The sequence below is a fragment of the Typopeltis vanoorti genome, chromosome 18, assembly GCF_054136105.1.
Source record: "Typopeltis vanoorti isolate ZY-2024b chromosome 18, IOZ_Tvanoo_1.0, whole genome shotgun sequence".
Classification (NCBI taxonomy): domain Eukaryota; kingdom Metazoa; phylum Arthropoda; class Arachnida; order Uropygi; family Thelyphonidae; genus Typopeltis; species Typopeltis vanoorti.
In genome coordinates, this window is record NC_143566.1 from 47,270,586 (window position 1) to 47,291,007 (window position 20,422).

General features: G+C 37.4%; 1 protein-coding gene across 7 annotated transcripts in view; it reads left to right on the forward strand.

Moving 5' to 3' along the window:
- The window catches only part of LOC150096631 (b(0,+)-type amino acid transporter 1-like), a 347,057-nt gene that overhangs the window by 310,963 nt on the left and 15,672 nt on the right, over window positions 1–20,422 (forward strand). For all 7 annotated transcript variants that reach the window (XM_090408724.1, XM_090408727.1, XM_090408729.1 and 4 more), the window contains one exon: window positions 16,954–17,122. In XM_090408724.1, the coding sequence (XP_090264850.1) occupies window positions 16,954–17,122 (169 nt within the window). The remainder of the gene's footprint in view (window positions 1–16,953; window positions 17,123–20,422) is intronic.

Consider the following 20,422-nt stretch of genomic DNA (forward strand, 5'->3'; position numbering starts at 1 on the left):
GCCAAAATGTTTCATGAAGAGCTGAGATTGCAACACAAGTGTGAATATTCAGAGAGTTGGCTGCATCGTTTCAGGTCGCGACATTGCTTACAGTTTCGTGCGGTGTGTGGGGAAAAAACGTTCAGCAGACAAAGATGCGGCTAGTGTATATGTGGATGAATTTGAAAAGTTAGTTAGTGATGAACATTTAAGTCCTGAACAAGTGTACAATGCTGACGAGACTGCCTTGTTTTGGAGATGTACGCCAAAAAGAACTCTAACAACTGAGGATGCAGAATCGCCATCGGGGTTTAAAGCTTCGAAGGATCGCGTCACAGTAATGTGCTGCTCTAATGCTGCGGGTACCCATAGATGTAAGTTTCTCGTTATCGGAAAAAGTTTACATCCGAGGGCCGTCAAGAGTATGACAGTTTCCTGTCCATTACCATGCCAACATGAAGGGGTGGGTTACCACTGATATTACATTGGATTGGTTTCAAAACTGTTTTGTTCCTGAGGCTAGGGCTCACTGTAACTCAGTTGGATTAGAGCCTAATTGCAAGATACTTCTTATTTTAGATAATTGTTCGGCACATCCAAAAGCTGATCTTCTAGCGAAAGCTAATGTTTTTGTTGTCTACCTCCCATCCAACTGCACATCACTAATTCAACCACAGGACAATGGTATTATACGTTCTATGAAATGTAAGTATTGATCCCTGTTAATGAGGCGCCTCATGAGTTCAGTTAATTCAGACACCCCAGTACAGAAGTTGTCTTCTCATTCTAATGAAGACACTGAAAATAATATTGCAGGGTTTAGGGTTCCCAAAGAAGAGCAGCTTATACAGGAATTTCCTGCTTATTTTAAAGATGCAACTAATCCTGATGCCAAGGAGCTTTCATCAAGGATAAATGGAGATGTTTTAACGGAATGGATGAATGTCGATACTAGAGGGCTATATAGTATGTAGTGTCTGAGGATAGCTCCTGACCAGATAAGTGATATTTTGAGTAAAAATTGATGAATTTGCATAGTATTTACATAGTATTGTTTACTTTTAGTATTTTAACGTGTCTGGGTGATTTTTGTGTTTTTTGAATATTTTAGGCAACCTGGATGCCATACAAAGATGGCATCCAGGTCGCCATATTTGTCTGAAAATCTTAACTTAAAAGACTTGATTCAGTGTACCGTTTGCAAAATGTATGCATCGAGGAGAGTGGTTGGAGTCTGGTTAAGCAACGATTGTGGAGTGAATGTGTGTTGTAAAGAATGTGAGGATTTAAAGAGTGTTTTAGGTTGTGTGAGTGATAACATTGTCAAAAGTGAGAATCTAGAACAGCGATATTCGAGGTATGAATGAGGATATTTGCGAAGTAGTACCTGATAGCTGTGAGAGTGGCGTTGTAAGAGAGAATGAAGTTAAGCATACAGAACAATTGAATGAATCCTCAGAAAATAAAAATGATGATGCTGATGCAATGAGTGAAATAGCTCTATTAAGCAGAGCAATACATGGAGTAAACCATCAACTGGAACGTTGGCAAAAATCTTTAACAAGCGTATTGACTAATAATCGGCAAAAGTACGATAGAAAAAATAAGGGTATGATAGTGAGTAAACAAAATGAAAGAGTGTGTGTTGTATGGAGATTCTCTATTAAGAGTTGTGTTAGTTGAGAGTTTAACAAAATCGTACCAATCCGGTGCAACTGTAAAGAATGTAAGCGAGTCAATTAGAATGCAAAAACAGCGGATGAAGGAATTGCTAGTGGTAGCGGGTACAAATGATTTGAAAAGAAACAAAAAGGCTATTAGTGAGGATGTGAAGAAGTTGCTTGAGGTAGCAAAAGAGTGAGATAGTTACGATGGTGAGTCTGTTGCCACAGCATGACAGTGAAGAGTATAAGGAGGGCCATAATTGCTAATGACTTTATGCGTGAATTATGTTTGAGTGGTGTGGAATTTGTGGATGTGTGGAATGAGTTTGATGGGCAAAAGGATTTATATAAAATGTGGATGGATTACATTTGAATGGATTTGGGGTGCGGAGACTTGAAAAGGTGTTGTTGAATGTACAGAACCAGGGAAACTAGTTATTGGGGGGGGGGGATATATGCAGATTTTAGGGAGACAGTTGAGTGTGTGAATGTGTGTAATATGCCCAAGCGAGTAGGAAAGACCAGAAATCATGGCTGACAGAAGATAACACAGCTATTATGATTGAATGTGAGGGGTATGGTGTGTTCAGGAGAGACAGGGAGAATAAAATGGAGGAGGTGTGTTATTGATGATAGCAGAGGAGCTACAGCCAAGGAGAATAGAAGTAAAACTGCAGGATAGAGATAAGAGCACATTTGAGGCTATTTGGTGTGAGATTGAAACTACCAGAACAAAATATACAGTTGGGTGCTGCTATAGACCAGGTGATGAAATAGATGGTGGAGATAGTATGCATAAGCAAATAGAAGAAATTAGTGGAAGGAAGGTAATGATTATGGGAGATTTCAACTATGGTAACATTGATTGGAAGGAGGAGAGGATACATGGGAGGAAGGAATTGGATTTTTTGGCATTATTAAGGGATAACTATCTGCGACAGCATGTAATGGAAAATACTAGGGGTCAGAGAGTCAAGCACTCTCTGACCCCTAGGACACATGGGAGGAAGGAATTGGATTTTATGCGGTTATTAAGGGATAACTATCTGTGACAGCATGTAATGGAAAATACTAGGGGTCAGAGAGTGCTTGACCTAGTAATTGCATCTGAGAATTTGGCTGTAACGAATATGACCACATTCTCACCAATTGGTGAGAACGATCATAGGGTTTTGACTTGGGAGGTGGCTAAAGGTGTCGAATTTACAATTAAGACAGGGTACATGTGGAATTATTGGGCTGGTAAGTATGACAAGCTTAGGACATTGATTGGTACAGTGCCATGGCATGTAAAACTGCAAGGGCTAGAAGTTGACAGTGCATGGGAGGCAGTTAAGAAGTGTTTACATGAAGCAATGGCTGACTGTATACCTAGAGTCCGAAAAATAAATCAGGTAGGGGTTAAATGGATGAATAACACCATTAAGCTTGAGCTGCAAAAAAAGAAACAACTATGGAGGGAATTTAAGGAGAAAGGTGACCGGCAGACACATGAACAGTATAAAGCCCAGACCAGAAGGGTAATGAGTGTGATAAGAAAAGCAAAAAAAGGATTACGAAAGAACATTGGCCATGCAGGCTAAAGACAATCCTAAACAGTTTTTTCGATATGTTGCAAGTAGAAGAAAAAATGTATATGGCAGAATGATTTTAAAGAATGCTGATGGTAGGGAGGTAACTGAATCAGTTGATATAGTTGAATTACTGAGTGAGCACTTTGCAAGAGTATATCATCCAGGTGGTGACATTGCAGAAATGAATGACCCAAAAGTTTATATGGGAATTGTGGTGAATGAGATGGAGGTGAGTAGTCTATTACAAAACCTCAATGTCATTTCATCTGTGGGATTGGATGGTATACCAGCTCGTGTTGTACGTGAAGTGGCTAAAGAATTGTCAGTACCCTTGACCATTCTGTTTAATCTGAGTCTCGGGTCTAGGTTAGTCCCAACAAGGTGGAAAGAGGGGAAAATAGTTCCACTGCATAAAGGAGGTTCCAAGACTGTTGCTGTAAATTACCGACCGATTAGCATATTAGGAATTGTTGTCAAGGTCTTGGAGAAACTAGTCAAGAGAAGAATACAGGATTGGATAGATGAAAATGGGATACTGTATGGGTGACAACATGGTTTTGTGAAGGGTAGATCATGCCTCGGTAATTTGCTCATGTTTTATAACACAGTAACGACTGAACATGGATAAGGGTAATGGGTTTTCAGTGATTCTACTGGACCTTGCCAAAGCCTTTGATAGGATACCACATGGAACTCTAATCAGTAAACTGGAGCAGATGGGGATGGATAGGAGGGGTTAATGGAGAGATACCAGAGAGTGGTTTATTCAGGAGTGGAGTCCAAAGGACTGCTTGTGACTAGTGGTGTGCCGCAGGGTTCTGTTCTTGGACCACTACTTTCCAATTTGTTCATTAACGATATAGGAAAGGATCTGAGAGGAAGTGTTCTCTTGTTTGCTGATGATGCATAGTTGGGTAGAGCAATTGCGAGTGCACAGGATGTCAAAATTTTGCAGGATGATTTGGATAGTTTGGAGGATTGGGCCAAGGAAAATGGATGTCAATTTAATGTGGCAAAGTGTAAGGTTATGCATTTTGGAGTGAAAAGATTAGCAGCAGTATATCACATTAGTGGAACTGTACTCCAGAAGATTGATGAGGCCAGGGATTTGGGAGTGTTGGTGGATAGGGAGTTGAAGTTTAGAGGGCACGTTGCAAAAGTGGCTAAAACAGCTCATCAAATCACTTGATTACCGAAAAATACTTTAACGAGCAGAGACAAACAAGTTATTGTTCCTCTATATCGAGCCCTGATAAGACTCCATCTGGACTACTGTGCCCAGATATGGGTGCCAGGGTTTCTTCTTGATGGGGAGGAGGTGGAGAGGATCCAGAGACGAGTGATTAAGATGGTGGCAGGTCTGTGGAATGAACCTTATGAGAACAGATAGAAGATTTGTGGGTTGCAAAAATTGGTTGATAGGCAGAAAACGGGTGATATGATTGAGGCATTCAAATTACTGAAGGGTTTCTATAAGATTAATCCAGAAGATATTTTTGAGAATAGGGCTGGTAGTGGGAGGACTAGTGGCCATACATGGAAGCTGGGCAAAAAATGTGGTTAACAGGGATGTTGGAGCTAGGTTCTTTACTTGGAGAGTGGTAAATGAGTGGAATAAGCTGCCAGAGTCTGTTGTGGGTGCTATGACCGTGAATGAGTTTAAGGCGAGGTATGATAGATACTGTGTGAAAGACGAATAGTTGTTCTTGACATGATGTTAGCGCTTCCCTCGATGAATCTGTCGAATCCTTGGAGTTGCCCGTAATAATAATAATGTGCCTGCAGTTCATCATTACACTGATTCTGAAATTGTAGATATGGTTAAAAGTCTGGAGAGAAAAATGCCTCTACGGGTAGTGATGAAGATGAAAGCAGTGACGAAAATGAGGAAGATGTGAGAGAGAGAATCTCTATTCACAGGTTAATTACGTTGACAACTGAACTGCTGGATGGACTAGAGCAACGAAGTTTTGTAAGCGAACAAGAAATCATGATTGTTTACTGCTCCAAGATAAACTTATTAGAGAAAGACTCAAATATATGAAGTAGCAGACACTGCATGATATATTGAAGAAAATAGCTACGAAGCAGGAAGAAGCAGCAGTGGTGTCCACACTTGAAAATCCACTGCCATTAACTTCAAGTCAACCAGATGTGCTGTCACTACCATCGATATTTTATTAATTAAATTTCTGAGGAACTATTTTATTCAGTTGAACTAAAATTCTGTAGAACCGTTATATTTAGTTGGTGAACATTAAAATTTCATAAGCTTTTCATTTAGTGTTTAATTTTCTTTCTTTAAAGGACTGTATCAAAAATCCAGCACCCTTCAGGTCCGGAGGTTGCTGGATTTTTGAATACCTACCTGTACAAAATAAAAAAAATAAAAAAAAAATTTTTTTCCTAATCAGTAACCAATTTATTAATAAATAAATTTACATATTAAAAATTGCTTTATTAAAAATATTTCACCCTCACCACGAACAAACACCAATAATAAAAGTTTCGTATCTCACAAAAATAATGCCCAAGCATACGATACGCTGCCCAAACGAGCAGTGTCAGGAATGACTTGTAACGTGCGATCACAAGCGCAAACGAATATTGGTGAGACTGGCTGCAGTTGGTCGAAAGTGTATTTGTTTCGTAATCTAAAGTGTTAATCAAACAATTCCAATTATTAACTATTCAATCACTGTCGAAACATAAGTTGTAACCTTTAATATGTTGTATTGCATTTATATAATGTTGTAAGCATTGTTATTATTTATAAACACAAACAAAATTTAAATTTTTAATTTTTTTCTTGGGGGTGCTGCAGTCTCACAGTGCTTATGTACAGGCCACCACTGGTGCAGATATTTGATTTTGCCATCCCGAGCTGCATAACAAGATCTGAGACATGAATGGCATTTTCGTGTTTGGAAACGATTTCTTTTTAACCTGTATTGTTGTTCTAACAACTTTTCTTTTCACTTTGCTGCTATCACTATCCTTCTTCAGCCCCCACGGGTGGCTTATTTAATAATTTATAAAAAAAACAAAAAGAAAATCGAGAAAGGCACTGCAAATTCGAGCAGGTGTCTGCACTGAGCAGAGGCTGCGTCGTAACTGAACCTCTCCCGCCATACATCTCATCCCATGGAGCACGTGGTTGCCGGTTTGCCTGTTCGGGGACCGATTTGTTCGAGATGAGAGTCATTCGACAATCGAGGTTCCACTGTGTGTGTGTATATATATAAAGGGTGTCCCAAAATTCACGCAAGATTTAAATTTAGCGCCATTTGTACAGTGAAGTGTTGCCAACGAGAAAAAAAAGACAGCTTAACAGCTGACGGTTCAGGGTTATTAAAAATGGAGCACTACACGAAAGAACAATGCATTTTCATTGTTGAGCAATATTTTAAAAATAATGAAGGTTTGGCAGCTACAATTTGCAATTTTCATACAAATTATGGTTGGAATAGTGATTTAACTTCATCAACTGTGAAAAGATTAATTAAAAAATTCAAGGAAACTGGATCAATTAGTGATCTCATACACTCTGGCCGTCCTTCAAGTCATTCAACAGAAAACATCGAAGCAGTTCGTGAAAGTGTTTGCTGAGAGTCCAGGAACATCAATTCGGCACTGTGGTCTTGAATTGGGCATTTCGAGAAGCTCTCTACAGCGTATTCTTGCGAAAGATTTGCATCTTTATACTTACAAAGTTTAACTGACTCAAGAACTGAAGGCCTACTGACCACACACAGCGAAGAGAGTTCGTTGAATGGATTATGGAACAACAAGTGGATGCTTATTTTTCGAACAAAATCATCTTCGGTGATGAGGCTCATTTTCATCTTGATGGCTTCGTTAATCGACAAAATTGTCACATTTGGGGTTCAGAAAATCCACGAGTGATTGTTGAGAAACAAATGCATCCACAACGTGTCACTCTTTGGTGCGGATTTTGGGATGGAGGCATCATCGGCCCATTCTTCTTCGAAAATGCGGCTGGTAAGGCAATAACAGTTAATGGTGCCCGCTATCGCGACATGATAATCCAGTTTTTTGTGCCTAAATTGCAAGATATGGATGTGGAGACGACATGGTTTCAACAAGACAGCGCCACATGCCATACAGCCCAAGAAACAATTCAATTACTGCATGAGTCATTTCCTGGTCGTGTAATTTCCCATTTCGGTGATCAGAATTGGCCGCCCAGATTATGTGACTTAATGCCGTTGGACTTTTTTCTTTGGGGTTTTTTGAAGTCTAAGGTTTATGCCAACAAGCCCATGACCACCTATGCCTTGAAGGAGGAAATTGAGCGCTGTGTCAATGAAATTCAGCCACATTTATGGAAAATTTCGACAAAAGAGTGTGTATGTGCCAGCAAAGCCGTGGAGGCCATTTACCCGATATGCTATTCCATGCATAACCCTATACTATATACTTTATGAATCAATAAGAAATTACAATTTTTAATTAAAAACCTGTGTTTTCTATCAAAAGTACTTCTTGCATGAATTTTGGGACACCCTGTATAAATGCTATATTCAACTATACTAAATAGTGAAAACTTATCTTCTCTTCCACAGCAAATGCTGTCTACTGTGACCTCACCTTCTCAATAACACAATATATAACAACAAAACTCCAAAAGCAGAACCACTAAAGAACACTTGTGTTACTGAGAAAATAATGTAGCACAGTTCATAAAAGAATTCACACTATACACCATTTAAAAAAAACACTTTTTTTTTACCACAGCTCAAATCCATCGCCACGTGTTTCAGCCAGATGAATGTTAAAACTCCCATGCACAGCGCAAACATCCAATCAAGAAGTACCAAATCAAATGAGGAAATCACACGAACTTCTAGATACCATAAAAAGAAGAAAAATGCATATCTTGGTCACCTACTTTGTAATGAAAAATATAAGATACTTCAATTGATTATAAGAGGGAAGATAAATGGATGAAAAGGAGACAAGGAAGATGAAGAAAATCTTGGCTGGGGGACTGTTCAGAATGGCTGTGGATTGCTCAAAATTTGCCAAGGTGGTCACCAACCTCTGATAGGAGAAGGCACTCAAAGAAGAACAACAACGTAGACTATATAATAACAAAAAATATTTAATTGCTTTCTATATTTTGCTGAAGTTAAATCAGCATCTTCAGGGATTAATATACTGGTATTAAACACATGCACACTTCAGTATTCTTCAGTAATAACAAAGAAGGAATAGGAGAAATACAGGAAGACCTAAAGTCCTATAATTACCCCACAAATTGGCTTTGGTTGAGTTTTCTTCGCTGTTGGACTGACTTGACTGTCTACCAATGAGGGTTTCTCATATGACATGCAGTTTGATACAACCATATTTGTTTAGTTTGGGATGATGGTCTGCAGCATATTCGAGGAAAAGCCTCTCGAATTTAAATTTACTTTGGTGAAGCATGGTGGCTTTTTTTTTCTTAATGGATCATATGCCGAGTATCCAAGGTATGGTCTATTAATCCTGAGTGGCCGTAGTGGTGGAAACAGATGAAATCTTGGTGCTCTGATATATGGATGTTGACTGTCCTGCCTATTTGTCCATAGTGTGAACAGTTGCAGCTGCATGATACCTGGTATACTATGAGTAAATCCAGAGTTGTAGCTGGTCTTTGTGGGGACAGATATGGGTTAATAGCTTTTTTGTACAGTTTATAAATGGTTGCAAGATTCTAAATCCTGAGTGGTTGCAGTGGTGGAAACAGATGTAATCTTAGTGCTCTGATATATGGATATTGACTGTCCTACCTGTTTGTCCATAGTATGAACAGTTGTAGCCAGGATACCTGGTACACTATGAGTAAATCCAGAGGTTGTAGCTGGTCTTTGGGGGAGCAGATATGGGTTGCTACCTTTTTTAAGATCTTGGCCACCCTTCTCTGAGATGCACGATTATAGGGGATGGTTCCAAACATAGATTTGCTATAATCTATGTTTGGAAGGGGATTGTGGGTATGTAGTGTTAAAATTATTTTTATTTGGTGGGAGGTTGTAACCATTGATCAAAAAGATGCTTTTTTTTGTGGGTTTTGAGTGCATTGTAATCTGAGCAAATTAATTTTGCTGGTAGGCTAACATTTTTATAGTTCTAAATTGTTAGGGGGGGAATGATATGACTGTTAATGGATGTGTTTACCTGTGTGTGTGGGGGGGGGGTTCTGTAGACTGAAGGTCAGAGATCCATTTGGTTGTCTTGTAACTAGGATGTCTAGGAAGGGCAGACCATTACTTTCTGTTGTGAATTGGATCCTTGGATGTTGGCTGTTCAAATGGGATGGGGGAAATATGCAAGGTGTCCTAGCCATATGGCCAAATTGCAAACACATTGTCCACATATTGTAGCCAAATTAGTGGATTTAAGGGGGAGATGAATTTAGGGCATTCTTTGAAGTGTCTCCTTGATAAGAGGGAAGCCCATGACTGTACCTTCAATCTCTTTGTAGAATTTTCTTTGCCAAACAAAACAGCGAAAGTTTATAGTAAATTGAAACAGGGCTGAGATATTGGAAGGATAATCTGCTTGGATAAGTGCCATGATGTCATTAAGTTGGACATTTGTGAATAAGGAGGAGACATCAAAACTAACCATTAGGTCAGTGTGGAACATAAGGTCTTATACTGGACATAAACTGGGCTGAGTTTTTGATATGTGATGAGGTATAAGCAGTAGTACAAGTGTATTAATTCCTGAAGATGCTGATTTAACTTCAGCAAAATATCATCAAATTCCTGAAATATACCAGGGGATGATAGTACTGCATGAAGTGTTGTTGAAAGTTTTTCCACTTTGTTATACTATAAATTAAAGATGACAAGAAGTTATATTCTTGGTTTAGTCCTTTAACCAAGTATAAGCAAACAAAGTTTGTGCATTAAGTTATTTCATGACTGGGCTACTTTTGTATATAGAGGCTAATGACTTCACATCAATTGCCTTAGTATCCCATAATGCAATGCACATGCACAAACTTTGTTTTCTTACACTTAGATAAAGGATTAAACCAAGAATATAACTTGGTATCTTTAATACGTGAAATGTTACATCATTACTAATTTCCTATCAACAGTCTTCCTTCAGATTAGCATGTAATCTGTCAGTCAACATTCCAATATCATAAGATCTTATATTTCTCTCTTCTAATGCACAGTTACTGTATCAATCAATCTACATCTTGGTCTTCCTCTGGGTCTTTTTCTTTCCATCCTGGCAAAGAACACTTGATTAGCTGATCTTTCCTCTCCCATTCTATTTAAATGGCTATACCACCTGAGATTAGCCCTGCTAACACATTCCTGAATGCCAACAATATTAAGTTCTTTCCTAATAGCCTCATTTTTAATATGATATACTATCATGGATACCATCCATTCAGTCCCTAATCTTAAGACACTCACATCTGTGGTTTCCAGTCAATATTTTTGTTTCTAACTCAGCTCTCAGATCTACTGGGAGTGAAAGAATGCAGGGATATAGGGTAAAAGTTAGTGATAAGGGAGTGAAAGAAAATATGAATGAGGAAACGGAAGTAAGATGTGGAAGAATGAGAGGTTGCGGGAGTGATTAGCATGAAATTGTCAGAAAGCAAAATAAGGCATTGGACATGAGGAAGAAATGAGAGAGAGAGAGTTAGTCGTGATTATGGGGACAAACAATCTTGGTGGATATGAGGATGTGAGGAAAAATATCAGTAGGCTATTGAAAAGAGTGAAACGTAAGTGTAGTAGGAAACATTGTCAGTTTTTTTGCCAAGGTATGATGAAGAGTTGTGATGGAGAGCCAATATCATAAACAGTAAGCTAGTGGAGTTGTGTGAGGAGAAGGGGAGTACAGTTTGTGGATGTAGACATGTATTTGAGGGAAGACTGAAATTATACAGGCATGATGGGGTTGCATTTGAATGGCTTTGAAGTGAGTATACTGGAGAAAGTGTTGCTGGATGGAAGTACAGCATATGATGTGTGCAAGAGATCAGAAGAAAGAGATGAAGGGAAAAATCAGGAGAGCAGCATTGAAGAGACAGAAGTCTTGGTAGTAGTGTGAGAGATGAAGAGAGAATGAAAATGCAAGAGGAACAGGGAAACGGGGGGAGTCTGGGAGGACAGGGAGAAGCAGATATTGAAAGTGGCAGTGAATGTGTGTATGAAGATGGAATATATTGCAATGTGGGTGGGGAATTTGAGATTGAGCATATATATGGTAAGTGGTGATAAAGGTGACTGGGGAAATCACAACCAACAAGTGGCTTGGATAGGATTAGTTATAGACCTAAAAATGAACTGCTGTGTTTGTTTACAAATGCCAGAAGTATCAGAAATAAAGGGGGATGAAATGGTTTCAGTGATTGAGTTTATCCACCCCAAAATCATTGGAATAAGTGAAACATGGTTGAATGAAGATGATATCGTAACGGGAATAGAAATGGAAGGATACAGTATTTTTCACAAGGATAGAAAGGGCAAGAAAGGAGGGTGAGTGCTGCTGATGATAGCAGAGGAATTAAATCCACATAAGGTAGAATTGAAAGAGGGAAATAGTGGAAATGGTTATGAGGCAGTGTAGTGTAACATGGAGTTCAGAGGAAGACATATTTAGTTGGATGTTGCTATAAGCTTGGAAATGTGGAGGGTGGTGATGAAGAAATGTATAAACAACTTGGATTAGTGAACAAAGGAAATGTAATTATTATGGGTGATTTTAATTATGGTGGTATAGATTGGAATGAAGAGATAGCATTTGGGGATAAGAAAAATTAATTTCTCTAGTTCTTGAGAGATATCTATCTTAGGCAGCACATAAAGGAGGAGGCACGTGAGGATCAAGAGTTCTAGATTTGATCATTTCATCAGAGGACTGTGAGAGGGGTTTTCACACTTTCTTTCAGTTGGTGAAATTGATCATGAATGGATCACCTGGATTGTTGCTAGTCAAACAGACTTTTGTGAGGAAAGGATATATGTGGAATTATAAGGCTGGTGATTATGAGAAGCTTAGGAGACAGCTTGCAGCTATAACATGGAATGAGGAGTTGAACAGTAAGGGAATAAATGTTGCATGGGAACTGACAAAGAAATACATTATTATTATTATTTTGACACCTCCAGGGAGTCCAAAGACTCATCGAGGGAGAGTGTGCCGACAGCATCGAACGATTAGCCCCCTTCCAACTACTAACCGCGCTCAAACTTACTTAACTGAGCCATTAGTAGCAGAGGCTCTACCAATCGACCAACCTTCGCCGGCAAGGTTGGTCGATTGGTGATGCTGTTATGTATCCAACAAGGTTGGATACATAACAGCATCAATGTGTGAATGTATTCCGAAGGACAAAAGGCTGAATAAGGTAGGTATAAAATGGATGAATGAGAGAATTAAGCATGAAATCTGGAAAAATAAGGCACTTTGGAAGCAGTACAAAATGAATAATGGTAATAATCAGTTACATGAAGAGTATAAAGAAGAAGCCAGGAGAATGACTCAGTTAGTAAGGAAAACAAAAGTGCAGTATAAGCAGAAATTGGCAGATCAAGTGAAGAAAAACCTTAGAGGTTTTTAGGTATGTGGAAAGTAGAAGGAAGAATGATCATAGTAAGATGATGTTAATGGATGAAAGTGGTAGAGACATTAACATTAACTGCTGTAGAGACATTGAAGTATTGCATGATCAGTTTATAAGGGTGTTTCATCCTGATCAGGGTGGAATCATGAGGAACTTAAGTGTAGAAGATATGGGAGAGAATGGCTTAATTGTGAATGAGCAGGAGGTATTTGAGAAAATAAACATGATGTCAATAAAGAGATAGGATTTGATGACATATCACCACACATCTTAAGGGATTGTCCCATGAAATTGGCAGTAGCACTGGCATGCTTGTTTAATAAGTTTTACAACAGCACAGGTTCCAAGGGAGTGGAGGGAGGGTAAAATTGTTCCACCACATAAAGGTGGTGATAAGGCTTTGGCTTCAAATTGTAGGCCAGTCTGTATATCTGGAGTTGTAATGAAGGTACTGGAGAGATCGGTGAGAAGTAGCATACAGAAATGAGTTGATAACAGCAGTATTCTATGTCATAAATGTAAACTGCAGAGCCTCATGAATAGGAGGAAGGTGGGGGGGGGGATATGATTGAAACAGATAAGTTAGTCATGGGTCGTTTATTAGGTTGACACAGAAGAGATTTTTCATAGAATGGGAGAGGGGATGTAGAACAAGAGGTCACCACTTGAAATTGTATAAGGAGGGTGTAGGTAGAGGAGTGAGGAGGAGCAGATTCTTTGCATGGAGAGTGGCTGGTGAGTGGAATTGTCTGAGTGTGTTGTGAATGTAGACACATTGATTAAGTTTAAAAAAAGGTTGGATGAACATTTTGTGCAATAGTGTGTACCTCTTCCTCCTCCGTGGATGGAGGTCAGATGATGATAATAATATCATCTGCACCAAGAAATACCAGTGTATTAATCTCTGAAGATGCCAATTTAACTTTGGTAAAATATAGAAAGTAATAATTAAATATTTTTATTTATTATATAGTCTAAGTTGTTAATTTCCTTACACAACACGATGCTGGAGAATCAACATATAAGCCTAAACACCAGAACTTTTCAATATATATAGTGAAATGATAATGAAAGAATATGAAGAAATTGAAATGCGCATAAAAATAAATGGCAATATAATTAACAATGCTAGATTTGCTGATGATTTGGTGTTCATAACGAAATCAAAAACAGTTACAAAATAATTATCAAAAAAAATTCAAAATTATGGTCTAATATTAAACACAGCATTAGTATTAAGTACAGCTAACATCAGTATATAATAGGCAAAAAAAAAAAAAAAAAAAACAGCAAAAACATACATTTAAAACTTTCAATGGGATTCATTCAAAATATAAAGACTTATAATTATTTCAGAGGATTACAGAAGAATAGTTGAGGATAAAGAGGCATTTTTGAATGATAAATTACTAATGACCTCTGGAATAAATAGACTAAAATAAGAATAATAAGATTCTCTGTACAGTCCACATTGAATTATAGATGTAAGACATGGACATATATACAAAATCCATAATGGAACCATAAAAATGATATTTTATGAGAGGCAACATGGCTTTGTGAAGGGTTGGTCATGCCTTAGTAATTTACTATTTTAGAGCAACAGCATAGTTGGATAAAGGAAATGGCAACATGATCATTCTGCTGGATTTTGCAAAGGCATTTGGTAGAATACCATATGGAAATCTGTTATGCAACTTAGAACACATGGGAATGGATATGGCACTAATTAAGGGGATATTGAAAGTTTATTTTTCACTTGGTAAGACTATAATAAATTTAGTTTAATCCTTTATCCAAGTGTCAGCAAACAAAGTTTGCACCTAAAAGTATCTTCGGGACTGGGGTCAGATAGTACAACACCGGGCAACTCGTAGCAAAGGTGGACCAAGCTAACATCACTCCTCTCACAGTATCTCCCATAATGCAAAACACATCTCCTTGTGGATATGTATAATATTATCCATTAAGGGAAGGGCCACTACCCAGACTAGGTTCGATCTTTATTGAGGTCTCTTCAGTGGGAGCCAGGCCCAGATGTGGAGATACCAGGTGAGCCTGGCTCCCACTGAAGAGACCTCAATAAAGGTCGAACCTAGTCTGGTTAGTGGCCCTTTCCTTAATGCATAACATTATACATATCTGCAAGGAGATGTCTTGCATTATGGGAGATACTATGATAGGAGTGATGTTAGCTTAGTCCACCTTTGCTACGAGTTGCCCGGTGTTGTACTACCTGACCCTAGTCCTGAAGATACTTTCAGGTGCAAACTTTGTTTGCTCACACTTGGATAAAGGATTAAACTAAATTTATTATAGTCTAACCAAGTGAAAAAAAAACAGGTGACTGTTTTTGCCTTGATGTGTGCTGCAAGATTCTTGAGGCCATTGGTGTTTAATTTGTACATAAATGATATTGGAAATAACCTGAAAGGAAATATTCAGTTGTTTGTGATGATGTGAAGTTAGATATTATAATAGTACATCAAGGTAATGTGGAGAGTTTGCAGCGTGATTTAAATAAGCTGTTAGTATGGGGAAAAGATAATAGATAGTTTAATGTGGAGAAATGTAAAGTTATGCATTTTGGGATAAATAGTTTACAAGCTGTGTATCATATTGATGGTACTGTACTCCAGGAAGCAGATGAAGCCAGAGATTTATGGGTGATGGTAGGCAGAGTTAGTTTAGAGAACATTGTTGAGGTTGCTAAGGTCACAAGATTACTTGGCTGTTGAAGCACATTAACAAGTAGAGATAAGGAAGTTGTTATTCTTATTTATAAGGCTTTGATACATCCACATCTGGATTACTGTGCTCAAGTCTGGTCTCCTAGGTTTCTTGAGGATGAGGAAGTGGCAGAGAAGGTTCAGAGGCGAGTGACTAAGATGGTGAGCAGGTCTGTGAAATCTTTCCTAGATTTCACAGACCAGGATTGAAGGTGTGTGGATTGCAGAAGTTGGTTGATAGGAGAAAAAGAGGGAATATGATAAAAACGTTTATGTTGCTTAAAGGGTTTTATAAGATTGATGTAGGAGAAATGTTTCAACACTTGGATCGAGGGGACAAAGCAAGGGGGTCATCCAGAAGTTGAATAAAGGTGTGGTTAGTAGGGGTGCAAGGACTAGATTTTTTGCTTGGTGAGTTGTGAATGAGTGGAATGGGTTGCCAGAGTCAGTTGTGAGTGCTTTATCTGTTAATGGGTTCAATGAGAGGTATGATAGATTGTGTGGATAGTGCTTTGAGATTGTCAGTGCTATAGGTGAGCACTGAAGATTTCTTGGAAGGAGAAAAGAAACTAATGAAGTAGTATCGAGGTTAATGGGAACCAAAAGAGCACTTACGGAAGACCTTATAAAGAGAGAGAGAGAGAGAGAGAGAAATGGCAAGACACATTAAGACGATCAGCAGAAAAAATGTCTCTGGAAAAAATAGAGAGAAGATCTCCCTCATAGATTTAGAACTTCTTGGGTTGATGATGAAAAGAAACGGATGGCTGACAAGAGCCATTACAAGATCGAAAGGATGGCAGAGAAATACAGTCTGATGTACCATGATTTTTAACCTCCAAATTGGAGAAGTTACCTAAGAAGAAACAGAAATTATCATTGCAAAATGGGTTACAGATAGTGCAATACAATATTCACTCCTCCTCTTCAGACTTTTCTAGAAGATAAATGAAATGTTACTTAAAAACTGGTGAGTGATCACAGATCCCTCAAGCAACATCAGTCATTACATACTCATTTATCAGGTTTACTTTTTCTTTAAAACAATTTTCAATCATGAAAGGTGTGAAACTGCAATATAATTGTATTGTGAATGGATGAAGGTTTAAATAATTTGGGATCTGCTTCTACAGATTCAATGTGGGATTTGAACCCATAGCTATCTTGTAGATTGGAGAGTAGATACTAACCATTGGGCTAACAAGCCCCAGTTGTTTTAGTTATGAGATGATATACAGCCTGTCTTCTGTTTTTCAACAAACAAACATAGAAAACCTTGTACATCTGTTTAGCATGATATCTACTAACCTATAGAAATTGTTGCGACTTTTACATATGTGCCAAAGCGAATATTATTTTTCTTTGCTCTTATATTTTTAAATTAATTTTGCATTTTTCTTTAGGTGCCAATAATCATCCCAGCAGTAATGGTGATAGTTTCTGCATATCTAGTATTTGCACCTATAATTCAACATCCACAACTGGAGTACATGTATGCATTACTGTTCCTTTTGTCTGGGCTATTATTCTACATTCCTTTTGTATACTGCAGGATCAGACTACGATGCATGAGTAAGTGTGAATTTGAAATATAAAATTATTCCAAACAACTAAAATAGGTTGATTGCTAGAAAAAAAATGTGTGATAGCTGTATTGAATTAGATATGGCTGTTAGTCAACTAACTATAGAAAATAATACTGTTATATTGAACTCATATACAGACCAGAAAATAATGGAAAGCCCTAGCTAACATCATATAAAGCTTTCAAATATTTTAAAGAGATGTCCACCTATTTTTGTTAAAAAATAAAATAAAAATCTTGTACCCTGTGGCAAAACTATAAAATGATAAAAAATTACACAATAACCACAGTAATAAACTCTAATGGAAGGTACGAGTATTTCATACTGAATATAACAGTACATCATCGGTATCTGTGGAAACAACAAACAAATCGAAGAACAAGAATACAAGGTACATACAGCAATCAGTTTACCAAATAAAAACTGTTGCCACATTCTAGAAATTGTCCTGTACTTTACTTCCAACCCCCTCCCCCCCATCCTACACACTTTGAAAAAAAAAAAAAAATCTAATTTTCCTTATTAAAAACCTCTAATTTTCTCTGGAAAGATTCTCTGGGTTTGCCAACATATTTATTTTTTCTGCATGCACACTTTGAAGATGTGATCTCAATTTGTTCAGTTTCATGCTGCCTGTAGCATTTGTACAGATAAACACAGTGTCCTTTCCTTACTATCAGTAATAATCTTTGTGAATCCTAGTGATAAATGTCATAGATCATATGGTCAGCAAGGTAAACATAGAAATAAGTATACATATATTTACTTATTAAACAAAACTAAATGTTGTTGTGTATCTTCACAACATTTAGTTTGCCAGACTTAAAAGTGTCCAATTACTTTTCTCAACAGATTTCATGCAAACAAACCAGTTTCAGTCTTTGATTTCTAATCAGAAAATGAGGAGATATTAATATACCTGAAGAGTAGTGGTATAGAAAAATAGAAGTACAATATAACCCAGCTGTGTAGAGAATTTGATAATCTTGGATGTTAAATGAAATCAAATTTTGATGATTTAGTGACTGTAATGGTAACTTAAAGTGTAATAACACACGAGGTGTATCAGGTGTGGATTGGGTTAGATGTTAATAAGTCTGTGGAAATGGTGACATGATTAAGGAATGTGCACAACAGTTAACTATACCCTTGACTTGATTATTTAATGAGTCTTGCAGTAGTTAGGGTTCCTATGGAGTAAAAAGAGGGCAAAATAGCACTACTCCACAAGCATGGTTCTAGGACAGACATTTCCAATTATAGACCAGTCTCTATAACTATAGTTGTAATCAAGGTATTGGAGAGATTGGTTAGGAATGGAATACAGGATGGGGTTGATGGACATAACATTCTTTATGATGGTCAGAATGGATTTGTAAAGAGTAGGTCTTGTTTTAGCAATTTTCTTGCATTTTTTAATAAGGTAATGAGTGTGTTAGATAAGGGAGAATCTTATACAGTGATATTTTTTGAGTTTGCCAAAGGGGTTTGATGATTACCACATAAGTTTGTGTACAAACTGCAAAGAAATGGAATAAATAGTTATTATAATACTATTACACTTTTTTATAAAATCTTGATCAAGTAGCTTTATTTTTATCCTCCTACATGTTTCGCCAATCTGTTTCTATTGGCATCCTCAGGGAATACAAATCAGTAAGCACAAAATGAAGGTTACAGACTAGGTTATAACCAATGGTTCTAAATCATACAAAAATTGGTATTGTGCGTGACAATGTGCGTGTCTCGTTAACATGATTTATTCGTGATGACTCATGACGTAATTGTTATGAAAGTTCATTTCTTTGATATTTAATGATCTGATAAAAGTTTTCCAAATTTCTGGTAAAATTAGACCTTGATTCTTGTTTAGGTTTTCAGTTTTACGGACGACTGTAGCTGCTTCTTTAAAGGTTCTTGAATGGTAGTTATCTTCTATGTATGGCATAAGGCTCTTATCCCACTCAATGTGATGGTTAGTAGAGGCAAAGTGGCATGAAAGGCCTGAAATGTCTTGTCTGTTATTTCTGACATATCCTATGTGTTCTTTCTTTCTCGTTTCGAAGCTTCTAGATGTCTGACCTACGTAACTAATACCACATGAGCAAGGAATATTATATACTCCAGAGTATTCGTAGAATGGGTGAGGATCTTTCGGTGATCTTAAAAATTTCCGAATAATATTGATTGGTTTGAATGCCACTCTGATCTTATGTGGTTTTAAAAGGTTAGCTAATTTTTTGGAAAGGTTGTTGACAAAAGGAATCGTAATTGTACTGATGTATTGGACGTCATCACGTTGTCGATGTGGTATATCAGTAAATAGAATCTTGTTGTAGAGTCTTTTAGGGTAACCATTTAAAGAAAGTTCTCTGGATATTGTGGTTAATTCTGTTAGTAGGTCATCCTTGTCTGTCGTATACTGTATAGCTCTTTTCTTGAGACTATGGATAATGCTATGTGATGAGCTGAGTTGAAATGGAGGTAACGTCCAGTATTTGTAGGTTTTCTGTATACAGATAGGTTGATACTATTATTGGATTGTTTCTTTATTAAAATGTCAAGGAATGGCAGTTTTTTTTATCTTTTTCCATTTCTAATGTGAATTTGATGGTATTGTGGAAACTATTGATTTGGTTGAGGTAATTCATTAGTTCTTCTTTTGTATGATCCCAAATGATAAAGATGTCATCTACATATCTGTACCAAATTTTCGGTTTTGGAAAGATCTGGGTTAAGATTTTTTTCTCTAGATCTTCCATGAATAAGTCAGCACAAGGAGGTGAGAGGGGGCTACCCATAGCTAATCCAGTGAGTTGTTTGTAGATCGTTTCTTGCCAAATGAAATAGAAGTTAAACAGTGATTGAACAAAGTAGTGATGTTTCTTGGGAACAATTTGTCTAAAATGTTATTAAAAACTCAAAACATTTTATAGATAAAATAAAAAACATCCCTATTTTTGAAGAGGATATACTAGCAAGCCTGGACATCACATCTCTGTTTACTAACATTCCAGTGGTTGAAGTCATCAACATTTTAGACAAATTGTTCCCAAGAAACATCACTACTTTGTTCAATCACTGTTTAACTTCTATTTCATTTGGCAAGAAACGATCTACAAACAACTCACTGGATTAGCTATGGGTAGCCCCCTCTCACCTCCTTGTGCTGACTTATTCATGGAAGATCTAGAGAAAAAAATCTTAACCCAGATCTTTCCAAAACCGAAAATTTGGTACAGATATGTAGATGACATCTTTATCATTTGGGATCATACAAAAGAAG